The 13,935-nt window shown below is 56.2% G+C and overlaps 1 protein-coding gene across 1 annotated transcript; it reads left to right on the top strand.

Annotated features, from left to right (window-relative positions):
- The first annotated feature begins 6,094 nt into the window (after window positions 1-6,094).
- LOC144948987 (uncharacterized) lies at window positions 6,095-12,370 on the top strand. Its single transcript, XM_078878769.1, has 2 exons — window positions 6,095-7,570; window positions 12,349-12,370. The coding sequence occupies exons 1-2, from the start codon at window positions 6,299-6,301 to the stop codon at window positions 12,358-12,360; spliced, it is 1,284 nt and encodes a 427-aa protein (XP_078734895.1). The 5' UTR covers window positions 6,095-6,298; the 3' UTR covers window positions 12,361-12,370.
- The last annotated feature ends 1,565 nt before the right edge of the window (window positions 12,371-13,935 follow it).

Here is a 13,935-nt window from a genome sequence, read left to right as displayed (position 1 = left end):
ATTGTGCATGTACGCAAAGACAAAGGTTCCCCGTTTAGCCTCGACGGACCTTTGGGGCAAGTGCTGTAAGCGAGCGCCAATGTAGGACGGCACGGCACACGAAGGGGCGGGTGACCAGCACCACGCCCGGTCGCCTTTTGTCTCCCTAGTGGCGATGTTTACACATCACATTATGTACTGTACTAATTTGAGGCTGAGTCGACCTAGGGGAGGCCCAGGTCCGTCACTGGCCGTTGGTGGCCGCGAGCGAGAATCGAATTTAGGTCGCCGTTTTCGACGTACAGCGCGATAACCACAACACTGCAGCCCCTCTAAACACACACACACATACACATGCTGATACAACCATTATTAATACTACAGTGTAGCTCCCACAACACGCATATCTTTGGGCACTTACGCCTGTCACGGAAGTGTCACAGTGGCCAGATAACTCGACTGACAGCCTGAAATATTGTGAGTTTAATTCCCGGCATGTGAGCATCAACTAATCATCATAATCGGTAAAAAATACGTACCACGTGTGGTTTTGTCCCGTGGATAAACTGGACTGTCATGCCAATGTGGAATTTTCGACACCGGCCAAGGGCTGCCAATGTTATATTTAGCTGACAGACACGTTGAGTTAATTAAATGTATCAGCCGTGATAAATCCCTTGCTGAATGAAGACCTCACCAAACCGGCGCCATCTGGTGAAGCAATGTCACATATAATTTCCTCACAGATATGAAGAAGGAACGTTTCTCGGGACGTCGCCTATTATATATCGGTTCCTCTTTCGGGCAGGACGCTCATGAAATACTGTGGAGCTTACCAGCTAACTGGGTCCTTCCTGGAGACAGAATGTTGGCATCACAGGACCGTTAAAGGATGGAGAAGGTCGTGTTGAGTCATTCACCCAGCAGTGGATTGATCTTGGTCAATGACGACGACTACGACGATGATGATAATGGTTGAAGCAAGGACATATTCAGTGCTGTACATAAACATGCTCAAATCTAAATTGTTCCACTTCAACAACGATATTTACTTCTTCTTCTGAGATTATTGCGTGACGACCACTTGCACGTCAACGATGCTGATTTGAGCAATTCTATATAATGACCACTAGATGTAGTCCACAGTCTACACGGTGCACAATCCAGGAGGCATCATGTCTACTGGGCTGCCAAATTAGACGTCTGTCCCTGGGCTGCCAACTTAGACAAGCACCCATGGCACTGCTCATTCGACCAAGAGGAGCCTTTCGCGTTTGCTGTTGTTCGTGTTAAAATCTGAAACTAAACGCCGCGTCGGGGCCGTTCAGATCCTCGGTTCCGAATCCTGGCAGTCCCATCCTATTTCTAGATTTGAAGCTTTCGTGACTGCAAGGATTCATATTCTTAGGTTTTTTCGGTAAAGTCACGTAGGTAAAAAATTTAAATTCATAAAAGTAAAATAAAAATAAAATAAAAATCACGACGTTTCGGAGGAAACACAAGCTTCCGTCTTCAGGTGGAACCGTCACAGCATGCTTGCTGTTACTTGAAACAACAATCGTTTGCTGTTACTTGAAACGTTTGCTGTTACTTGAAACAGCAATCGTTTGCTGTTACTTGAAACGTTTGCTGTTACTTGAAACAGCAATCGTTTGCTGTTACTTGAAACAGCAATCGTGCTGTGACGGTTCCACCTGAAGACGGAAGCTTGTGTTGCTTGTGTTGCCTCCGAAATGTCGTGATTTTTATTTTATTTTATTTTCATTTTACTTTTATTAATTAAAATTAAAAATTTTACCTACGTGACTTTACCGAAAAAAACCTAAGAATAAGTCCCCTCCTAATAAAGCAACGCGAACTAAAACTACGCGTGACACGAGTGCAGGGCTCGACAACCTGCGGCTCCAGGGCCGCATGCGGCTCTTTAATGACCTGCTTCGCGACGTCTCGTATTCACCACGGCGCATTACGGCTCTCGAAATTTAAAGGGTCTTTTTTATACCGAATTTGAAAAAAAAATGTCTTCTTGTTATTTTGGTTGCCGACCCATGCAAGCATTGAGAGCATAAATCTTGACTTAAAGCATTCGTGACTGCAGGAATTCATATTCTTTGGGTATTTCGATATCCATCTCAAACCTGTATAATCTTTGGCTGCAGTAGCTCTCTCGCTACATTTATTCCTGCCTCAGCAGTCCGCCTGCTGTATTTTTCACCTGAAGACGATTGCTTGTGTTGCGATCGAAACTTCGTGATTTTTGAAAAATTATTTTATAATTTTTCTATCTGCGTGACTTTACCGAAAGACCCAAAGAACATTGAGAGCAATTGACACGTGGCGTTTCAAAATGGGATTTCGAGCGCCAAGAATTACAATTGCGTTTCCAGTGTAAAATTAGCAGACTTTAGGAACAAAAAAGTTATAATGGTATTCTCAAGTGCCACTCACCAACGGCTTTACTAATGGCAATCAAAAGTGCGGCAGGAGCAGACAAACAGCAATGCCTTCGACGCAGCCGAAGCTGGAAGGGTGCCGAGAGCACTAAGATTCCCAGGTGAAAAAATAAACTTATTAACAAATTTCGATTTAAAGCTTTTGTGACTGCAGGGATTCATCGTCTTGGTTATTTCGGTAAAGTCACGTAGAAGGGAAATAATAAAAGAATAAAAATAAAACATAATAAAATAATTCTCACGACGTTTCGGCCACAACGCAAGCAGCCGTCCTCAGGTGGAGAACAGGTCTGTCGAGAAGACAGAGTGGAGAACAGGTCTGTCGAGAAGACAGACCTGTTCTCCACCTGAGGACGGCTGCTTGCGTTGTGGCCGAAACGTCGTGAGAATTATTTTATTCTGTTTTATTTTTATTATTTTATTATTAACAAATGTTTTTATTTTACCAGGTAAGGCCCACTGAGCTACATAGCTCTTTTTCAGAAGCGACCTCTCTCTCTCTCTCTAGCGTGTGTACAAATCACACGTCCAAGTTTGAGTCTGTAAGATATGCGATAGCTTCAGGAGTTGCGCGACTGATACTGCTCAGTCCGCCGGAGAGCGGGCGCAGGACGCGGTTGTTTGCAAGATGGTCCATTGTCTGGTTCGGGTTGGCCGCAGTCACACGTTTATCTGACGTTTGTCTGTGCGCAGAGACCTGTTGCTGTTCTGAAACGGTTGATGGAGCACCACAGTTTTCTTGGCAGATCAACGCCGTGCATATCACTCTTGGGGTCGTCGATGATGTTTTTAAGTGGAATGTTCACCGAACTCCAGAGTGTTCGCCACCGGTCTTCAATTGACCCCGCGACCTGGCCAGAGACCTGGCCACAAATGATAGCTCAACAAAGTGGCTCGTCATGTGGACATTTATTGGAGACAAATACTCCAAAAGCACGTTTCTAAATGTGGAGGGGAAACATCCACACGACCACGGGGAGAACACGCAAACTCCACATATTCAGGCGCCAGGGTCGGGATGGAACCCACGACCTCCGATATACCAGGCGAGGTAGTTAACATCTCGCCACAGTGGCGCCCTAGCAGGCACCGAGAAACCAGGTGACGGTAGCACCCAGGACAGTCCCGTTTCTCTGGACGTTCAGCAGATCTTGGAACATGTCGCCAAAACACAACGCTTCTCTGCACTCAAATGTTTAAGGAGGGTGAAGAGATATGATAGCTGAGCTTGACAGACAGCACGAAGAGAGAGAGAGAGAGTGGCATTCGGTGCGTGATTCTCGATTTGACAGGAAGCCGTTACTAGGTTCTGAGTGAAGTCACGGGCTCCATGTGGCATTTTGGATTCGCCGCAATTTATCTTGATGTTGTTTGGGCAAGGATGGAATTCACCAGACTTAACGTAACAGACCTTCGTCAATCCAATGCTGAACGAAGGCGTCCCCACGCTATGCCAGTCGTAAAGTTTCTGCGACCATACTTCAACACTCTGGTCATTCCTGGTGTGAGTGACTGAGTGACTGACTGAGTGAGCGTGTGAGTGACTGAGTGACTGACTGAGTGAGTGACTGAGTGAGTGAGTGAGTGACTGAGTGAGCGTGTGAGTGACTGAGTGACTGACTGAGTGAGCGTGTGAGTGACTGAGTGACTGACTGAGTGAGCGTGTGAGTGACTGAGTGACTGACTGAGTGAGTGACTGAGTGAGTGAGTGAGTGACTGAGTGAGCGTGTGAGTGACTGAGTGACTGACTGAGTGAGCGTGTGAGTGACTGAGTGACTGAGTGAGTGAGTGACTGAGTGAGCGTGTGAGTGACTGAGTGACTGACTGAGTGACTGACTGAGTGACTGACTGAGTGAGTGACTGAGTGAGCGTGTGAGTGACTGAGTGACTCACTGAGTGACTGACTGAGTGACTGACTGAGTGACTGACTGGGCTTCGTTATAACTCGCCACCGTTGTAGGAATCGAACGCAGTTTGCCCGGTTAGCGCTACGCTGCGCTATGAAACCGGCGATCAGGGTTCGATTCCCGCTCACGGCCAACACCGGCGGCGATTATCTGAACGGGTCCTAGGCCTCACCTAGGTCGACTCAGCCTCAAATGAGTACCTGGTGCGGTGTGTAAACATCGCCACTGGGGAGACAAAGGCGGTCGGGCGTGGTGCTGGCCACCCACCCCTTCGTGTACCGTTCCGGCCTTCACAGGTACTCGCTAACAGCAATTGCCCCTACAGTCTGTTAAGGCTGTACGGGGGATTTTTTTACCAAAGTGCCACCGTTCTGCTGTTCATTAAAAAAAATTTGGTGATAGAAAAAAAAACCCCGATACGACCCGGGGAGGTCAGTCAACCAGCCAAACATGCCCAGACATTGGGGGCTCTGACGGACCTCCAGAGCGCAGGGGCGTCGTGTCACTCTCTGCCCCAGGGGCGTCGTGTCACCCTCTGCCCCGGGGGCGTCGTGCCACTCTCTGCCCCAGGGGCGTCGTGTCACTCTCTGCCCCAGGGGAGTCGTGTCACTCTCTGCCCCAGGGGAGTCGTGTCACTCTCTGCCCCAGGGGAGACGTGTCACTCTCTGCCCCAGGGGCGTCGTGCCACTCTCTGCCCCAGGGGCGTCGTGTCACTCTCTGCCCCAGGGGAGTCGTGTCACTCTCTGCCCCAGGGGAGTCGTGTCACTCTCTGCCCCAGGGGAGACTTGTCACTCTCTGCCCCAGGGGAGTCGTGTCACTCTCTGCCCCAGGGGCGTCGTGCCACTCTCTGCCCCAGGGGCGTCGTGTCACTCTCTGCCCCAGGGGCGTCGTGTCACTATCTGCCCCAGGGGAGACGTGTCACTCTCTGCCCCAGGGGAGACGTGTCACTCTCTGCCCCAGGGGAGACGTGTCACTCTCTGCCCCAGGGGCGTCGTGTCACCCTCTGCCCCGGGGGCGTCGTGCCACTCTCTGCCCCAGGGGCGTCGTGTCACTCTCTGCCCCAGGGGAGTCGTGTCACTCTCTGCCCCAGGGGAGTCGTGTCACTCTCTGCCCCAGGGGAGACGTGTCACTCTCTGCCCACGTGCGCACAACTGACAACGGCGAAGTTCCAGAGGGTTGCGTTAGAAGGATCTTTGAGGAATGTCAAGCGAATGCCCGAGATGTCACGTCTAAATCATTTCACAACGACACATGTGGATCTACTTTGTCTGCCTGATGCGGGGGAGAGGGTAGGGGGGGTGAGCGCAGGGGCTGGAGAAAAAAAAAGATTCGCTTCGCGTGAAGATGTCAGTCACACGAGTTGTGATATAACCGATTTAAAGCGCGCAAGCAAAAAAACATTGACACGTGCAGCGGTGCACACGATGCAAATAAACAATACAAAGACCTTCTAGATTTGAAGCTTTCGTGACTGCAAGGATTCATACTCTTAGTTTTTTCGGTAAAGTCACGTAGGTAAAAATAAAAGAATACAAATCACGACGTTTCGGAGGCAACACAAGCTTCCGTCTTCAGGTGCAACCATCAAGATACAGATATTTTGCTGTGACGGTTGCACCTGAAGACGGAAGCTTATGTTGCCTCCGAAACGTCGTGATTTTTATTATTTTATTTTTATTAATTTTCATTTCATTTTTTTACCTACGTGACTTTACCGAAAAAAACAAGAGTATGAATATGTAGGGGTGTCAGGGGAAGGATTCCCACCAATAGATGGGTTAGGGGGAGGGGTGATCGAGGTGATATAAGGAGAGAACGGGCGGGAAAGGGGGGCCTTTGGCGGGAACGGGATTGGGACGGCTGGCGACAGGTGTGAATGGAAGGAAAGGAATAAAGGACGAGACCCCTGCAATCTCGTGTCGGCTCCTCTCTACATTTGGTGGCAGCGGTGGGATCCTAATGGCTACAAAGAAGAATCCTCGCGGGAGGGAGCCGAGGGAGGAGGAAGCAGGGGCCGGGGATCCTTCACATCCTGGGCAACAAGGGGGCCTGCTGTCAGAAGCAGCAGAAGGGGGCCCGGATCGCCTGGAGGATCGCATGGAGGACCGCATGGCCCGCGTGGAGAGGGCGCTCCAGGAGCTCTTGCAGAGGCTCCCTATGGGGGGCCCGCCGGCGCCGGGACCCCCACCCCCACGCGTACTACGGGAGGAGAGGCCACGGGAACCGGACGCCGACCAGCCGGCCGGGCAGGAGCCGCAACCAACCTCGTCACGCCAGCCGCCGCCGCTCCCGCCAAAACCCCCAGGGCTAAACACCCAACACGGAGAGCAGGTGGCCGGACGGCCGCGTCGGCTGGGGCCCGTCGACAAGTTTGTGGCTGAGGAAGAAGATTGGGAGGAGTTTGTCCGCCGATTCGAGGCTGCCTTCCACGCTCTCGAGTGGACAGACGAAGAGGCCCTACGAGCGCTGCCATCTGTTCTGGGCAAAGAAGCACTCTCCTCTTACACCTCCCTTCCCTCGCACAGCAAGTCCACGCTACAGGCGGCCTACGAGGCTTTGGGGGAGATCTATTGCCTGGCGGAAGGAGCCTTTAAACGGTTCCAGGATCGCCAGCGAGGGGCTAAAGAATCCCCTTTAGCCTACAGGGGGGCGCTGCTCGTGTTGGCGAGGAGAGCTTTCCCTCGCCTGGCTGAAGAAGCGCTCGAGGACCTCGTGGTCGAGCACCTCATCGCCTACGCTTGCCGCGCCGGCGTTGTAATGCCCGTAGTGACGCCGGAAGAACGCACCTCGCTGTGGGCTGCCCGGACCATCCAAGCCCACGAGCAGGTCATGGGCCGGGCGCCACCCGTGGGCCCGGTGGCTGGCGCGGCGGGGGGGAACAGCCGAGCCGTTGCCGCGGCGCTACTTGGTCCAGCGACACTAACCGCCGAACCTGCACCGTCACCACAGGCTGCCGGTGGGGCATCTGGGGACGGACCGCCGACGTCTGAGACGGAGCCATCGCTGCGGGAGGTGTACGCGGCGATCCGGGGACTGGCGGAGCAGAGGGACCAGCCGCCGCGTCGCTGGCAGCCGCCTCTACAACATCGCGCCGAGCCCCCCCGACGCAACGCCCCGTGGGTCTGCCACCGTTGTGGTCGAGAGGGGCATGTGGCGAGGGGGTGCCGCACGGAGCCGGAGGCCGCCAACGTCACCTGGAACCTGCCGGGGCCGAACGCCGACAGGAGCCAGGCGAGTGACGCCGTCCCACCCGGCCTCTCGGTCGGGCCGGGTAATTACAATTCCGACGCCGCGAACTCACCGGGAGTCTCCTCGGGGTGGGCGCCGGTGGTGTCGTTTCCCGGTCCCCGCTGTTCTGGTCGGGGGAAGGGGATAGCGCCGGGGCCTGTGGTCGCATCGCGACCCGGAGTGGCGTCGCGAACGGACGTGACGTTGCGTCCGGAAGTGACGTCGCGGCCGGAAGTGGTGTCGCGGATCGCGCCGGGAATTGCGCCGGGGCCGTGGACCGCGCCGGGAATCGCGCCGGGGCCAGGGACCGCGTCGGGGATCGCGCCGAGGCCGGGGACCGCGCCGGGAGTCGCGCCGACGCCGGGAGGGACGTCGCGGACGGAGGTGACGTCGCGGGCGGAGGTGACGTCGCGGGCGGAAGTGACGTCGCGGCCGGCAGCGACGTCGATGCCGGGCGTGACGTCGCGGGCGGGCGGGGTTTCGCGGGCGGGCGTGACGTCGCGGGCGGGCGGGGTTTCGCGGGCGGGCGTGACGTCGCGGGTGGGCGGGGTTTCGCGGGCGGGCGTGACGTCGCGGGCGGGCGTGGGTTCGCGGGCGGGCGTGACGTCACCGGCGGGCGTGACGTCGCCGGCGGGCGTGACGTCACCAGTTACCTGCAACGCCGGCGAGTTGCCAGGGGCAACGGCCCGGGGGCGGAGGCAGCCCACACGATTGACATTGCGCCCTGGAGCAATTCCACGACCCGCCTCACCACCGCTTTGCGACAGAGCGAGACGGAACCAGGGGGACCACGCCCCCGTGACAAAGGAAAGGGAGGGGCTCACGGGAAGGCCCACCCCCCAGTCCCCACCGCCCCCTACAATGGGGGGGCCCCCCCACACCACAAGGGGGGCCCATCCTACGTCACCTAGGGGGGGCAATTTGCACTACATAGAGAGCCCAGCCCGCAACCCAGGGGTAAGCCCACACTATGTAACAAGGGCGCGTTCACCCTGCTGTGACGCACTCCAAAGGGAGGAACCCCATCTTCAGTCCATCCACACCCATCCCCCATCATTTCACCATGCACCACAGGATAACGAGACACCGCCTGGTCAGTGGCCGGACTCAGCCACACAATGGAGGAAGCTGGCAAGGCGGGTGGTAGCGGCCACGTCAGGAACCTCGGTCCTGGTCTGTGAAATCGCGGGAGTGTCGGCACGTATCTTGGTCGATACGGGGGCATCAGCCACGATCATCTCGAGCACCATGCATGAGATGCTGCCGGATAAAATCCGACCTTTAGTCCCCGTCAAGACAACGTTCATTGCAGCAAATGGAGGCAGCATGGGCTTCCTGGGCCAGGTTGAAGCCCCGATACAGATTGGGCAGCTTTCGGTAGCAGGACCCATCCTTGTCTCCGCAACGTTGCCCGTACCCTGCCTGTTGGGGACGGACTTTCTGAGGCGGATGCCAATGAAAATCGATCTGGCCAATGGGCGGGTGGAAGTCCAGGGAACGCATCTCCATTTCCTAAAGGCGGAGGGGGCCAGCCGGGGTGTACCCTACGTGCAGGCTCTGGTCAGTAAGTCTGTCTCCATTCCCCCGGCAGCCCAGATGCTGGTTCCGCTGCAATATCGGTCCCCCCTCGTGACAGCCCGACCAGACTCACCCATCCTGGTGTCTCCGGCGTCAGCGGCCATGGATCGTCATGCGCTGGTGGGGGCCGAAACTATTGTACAGAGGAACCAGCATCTGTTCATTCAGGTGCTGAACACCTCCGATAGAACAGCGACGGTGCAGGAGGGAACAGTTCTGGCCCACGTTAGTCCCTTGTCACTAGGAGCCCCAGGGACAGAGCCCGAGCTTGTAGGCAGCATCAGCCAGTCCGAGGACAGAGGGGCCAAATCGTGGATGGACCAGCTGGCGGGGCCTGAGCCGGGATTGCCGCCCGACCAGAAACAGCAGCTGCACTCGTTATTGCAGGAGTTCTCGGACGTGTTCAGCCGGGGACCGTTCGACCTAGGGCGCACAAATCTGTCACAGCACCACATCAACACGGGAGATGCCGCACCCCTGCGCCAAAACACATATAGAATGAGCCCAATGGAAAAAGGGCACATTCAACAAGCGGTGCAGGAGATGCTGCGGGCCGACATAATTTCTCCATCCTCGAGTCCCTGGGGGGCACCGGTGGTCCTAGTCAAGAAGTCAGATGGGTCACTGAGATTCTGTGTGGACTTCCGACGCCTCAATGCCGTCACGCTGGCCGACGCATATCCCCTACCACGTATCGACGACTCATTGGATGCACTGGCGGGAGCAAAATTTTTCAGTACGCTGGATTTGTTGTCCGGGTTCTGGCAGGTCCCACTAGACGCGGACTCCCGGCCTAAAACAGCATTCCGGACACCACAGGGCCTGTTCGAGTTCAACTGCCTGCCTATGGGCCTCCAGACGGCGCCGGCAACGTTCCAACGCATAATGGAGTTGGCCTTGGCAGGCCTCCAATGGGAAACGTGCCTCATCTACCTGGACGACGTCATTGTTTTCAGCCGATCATTCGAGGAACACATTGACCGATTGCGTCAGGTGTTCCTGCGGTTCCGGAACGCGAACTTGAAGCTCAAGCCGTCGAAGTGCCACCTTATGCAGTCGTCGGTACGCTACTTGGGCCACGTCGTCAGTGAGTCGGGAGTGGCTACAGACCCGGAAAAGACGGCCTGCGTGAGGGCCTGGGCTGTTCCCACAACGGTTCCGGAGGTACGCCGGTTTGTGGGTTTCGTTTCTTACTACCGCCGGTTTGTGCCCAACTTCGCAACCATTGCCAAGCCCTTGCACGTGTTGACGGCGAAGAACCAGAGGTTTTATTGGGGCCCTCTGGAGGAAGAGGCATTCCAGCAGCTGCGCTCACGTCTGACAGATGCACCACCATTGGCCTTTCCGGATTTTGGCCTCCCCTTTATCCTGGACACGGACGCCAGCGATGTGGGCATCGGCAGTGTTTTGTCGCAAGTCCAGCAGGGTCGCGAGGTGGTTATCGCCTATGGTAGTCGCGTGCTTTCATCAGCGGAGCAGCGCTACTGCGTCACACGTAGGGAACTCCTGGCAGTCGTTCACTTTGTGCAGCAATTCCGACCCTACCTGTATGGTCGCAAATTTACGGTCCGCACTGACCACGCGGCCTTGCAGTATTCGCTCCGCATCGACCAGCCTTCGGGCCAGCTGGCCAGATGGATAGAACGCCTGCAGGAGTACAGGTACCAAGTAGTGCATCGCAAAGGGACCAGACATGCCAACGCAGACGCATTGTCCCGACTGGTGCCCCAGGGCCCTTGTGCATGCACCACAGGCGGGGCACGCTGCAAGGAGGCGAGGCCGGAGGGGACGGTCATCGCTCCCGTACGCACGGCGGAGGGCGCACAGGGTGAGGTCCAGCTGACCGACCACGACCTGGGGCTGACCTTGGACGATTGGAGACGGCTACAGCTGGAGGAAGCCCCACTGCGAACACTACGCGCCTCAGCAGAGGCAGGGGGGGAGGAGTACATCGTATGGGAGGATCTCCTCATGCGATGGGACCCGACAGGGCGCCGGCGATGCCTGGTAGTTCCGGAGTCGCTGCGTCAACAATTGGTTATGGACGTACACGGCCGCCAGCTGCTGCACCTGGCAGGGCGGAAGACACTGCACACATTACAGGGTCGGTACTTTTGGCCAGGTATGACCGCTGACGTGCATCGATGGGTCGCTACCTGCGTCGAATGTGCGCGGAGAAAGCCGCCACCCCGGGTAAGCCGGGCGCCCCTACAGCCCATCACGGTGACCAGGGTCAACGAATTGGTTGCGTTGGACATCTTGGGACCGCTGCCGGTCACGCCACGGGGAAATAAATACCTGTTGGTCGGAGTCGAGTACTGCACGAGGTGGCCGATGGCGTGGGCCCTCCCGGACCAAACGGCACAGACCATCGCCGATGCCTTCGTGGGAGGCTATGTCCTTGATAAGGGGGCACCGGAGCGGTTGCTCACGGATCAGGGCAGGAATTTCTCCTCACAGCTATTGAAGGACGTCTGCTCTATCCTGGGCACTAAAAAGGTCCGAACATCTCCATATCATCCCCAGACCGATGGGATGGTAGAGCGGCTTAACCGCACCATAGCGGCCATGCTGTCCCAAGTGGTGGACGAAAACCATTCCGACTGGGACCTCCACATTCCATCGGTCTTAGCGGCGTACAGGGTGGCCCCACACGCGGCGACGGGGTTCTCGCCGTTTTTCCTGATGTACGGACGGGATCCCGTTCCGCCTATTGAGGTGCAGCTGACGGACATTCCTGCAAGAGCCGACGCATGGCCGAAGGCACTAAAGACCTCCCTCATTTATTTGAGAGAGGCCCGCCAAGCAGCCGAGGCCGCATCGGCCGCGAGCCAAGAGAGTAATGTACGGATACGGGAGAGGACAGTGACAGCCAAGCCCTTTAAAGTCGGGGACCAGGCATGGCTACACTGTCCTCAGGTGCCGGTTGGCCTCTCACCAAAGCTGCACCGACCCTGGAAAGGGGCCGGTCGAGGTCATCAAAGCACTCCGACCGCAGTGCGTCCAGGTCCAACTGGGTAAGCGACGATGGTTTGTACACCCCACCCGCCTTAAGCCATACATCTCTCCACCGTCATCTTCACCAACATCACCACCAACATCACTGCCAACATCATCATCATCCCTACCCAGGCCAAGGTCGCCGACCACCACGCGCCGACCGGCAGGGGGTTCGGTGCCCTGGGTTCCCTTGTCACCTACAGCACCCCATGTGAGGCCTGACGGAGCGGCGGCACGAGTGGGGGCCGGAGAGACAGCGGCGCCAGGCAAGGCGACACCGGCACCACCGAACCAGGGACCGCGACGAGAGGGCCTTCGAAGGAGGGGGCCGCCACGGTCATCTGCTGCCTGTGGATGTCCGGGCTGTTACGGGATGCTGGCTGGAGACCTGGGCAGGCCGCGCAATTGATTTGTTGTGTTATATTGCATTGTATGGTTGTGGGGGGGGGTAAGGGCTGTCGTCACTGTCAGTGGTGGGAGGCATGGGGAGACTTAAATGGTCCATGGGGGAGGCAGAACCGAGGACGGTTATTTTTTCTCCGGGGGGGGGGGGGTGATGTAGGGGTGTCAGGGGAAGGATTCCCACCAATAGATGGGTTAGGGGGAGGGGTGATCGAGGTGATATAAGGAGAGAACGGGCGGGAAAGGGGGGCCTTTGGCGGGAACGGGATTGGGACGGCTGGCGACAGGTGTGAATGGAAGGAAAGGAATAAAGGACGAGACCCCTGCAATCTCGTGTCGGCTCCTCTCTACAAATACAAAGACCCCCTCACATCACCGTGTGGCCTACGTAGACTCTTGGGGCAAGTGCTGTTAGCGAGCACCTATTGAAGCCAACACGGCGCCACACGAGGGGGTGGTGTTACCAGCAACACGCACGACCGCCTTTGTCTCCCCCAGTGCCTAGGAACGGTTCAGGCATTCATCCCTGATGTTAGCCATTCTCGGGACTTGAACTCAGGTCGCCAGGTTCGTAGCACAGTGTGCTTACCACTCACTATGCTACAACTCCCCACCTCCACACACAACAAACACAAAGATAAAGATCCCCCCTATAGCCTGGTCAGACTGTTAGGGCAAGTGCTGTTAACGAGCATCTAGGAAGGCCAATACAGCGCACGAGGGGGCAGGTAGCGAACACAATGCCCGTCCGCCTTTGTCTTTCCAGTGCTGATGCTTTTACATACAGCAGCAGGTGCTCATTTCAGACTAAGTCGACCTAGGGGGAGCCCGGTATAAGTTCAGATATTCGTCACCGATGTTGGAATCGAACTGGGGTGGCCAAGTTCGTAGGACAGCTCAATCCCCACATACACTCTTACAAAGACAAATATCCCCCGTATAGCCTTAACTGACTGTTGGGGCAAGTGCAGCTAGCGAGCACCTATGACGGCCGCCACAGTACACGACGGGGTGGGTGGCCAGCACCACGCCCAACCGCCTTTGTCTCCCCAGTAGCGATGTTTACACACCATACTATTAATACATTTGAGGCTGATTCGACCTAGGGGAGGCCCAGGACCGGTTCAGATAATCGTCACTGTTGTTGGCCGTGAGCGGGAATCGAACTCGGCTTGTCGGGTTGGTAGCGCACACTCAATGACCAACACAAGACACGAAGCAACTCCACACACACACGCACGGTTCGTGCTCTATGCAATACAGTCCTCCAATGTCGTCTGTCAGCATTGAAAATCTGCATGCATTTCATAAGCAAAAGCCACATACGTGTTAAACAAATCCCTTCTAGGCGCAAATGCATTTCTACACCACAGTGGCGGTGTTCTTTG

Source organism: Lampetra fluviatilis, chromosome 52, assembly GCF_964198595.1.
Source record: "Lampetra fluviatilis chromosome 52, kcLamFluv1.1, whole genome shotgun sequence".
NCBI classification, from domain to species: Eukaryota; Metazoa; Chordata; class Hyperoartia; order Petromyzontiformes; family Petromyzontidae; genus Lampetra; species Lampetra fluviatilis.
This window is presented reverse-complemented; position numbering and strand designations above follow the sequence as displayed.

Coding starts and splice junctions, on each gene's coding strand:
- LOC144948987 (XM_078878769.1), top strand. CDS start 6,299: ATGGCTACAAAGAAGAATCCTCGCGGGAGGGAGCCGAGGGAGGAGGAA.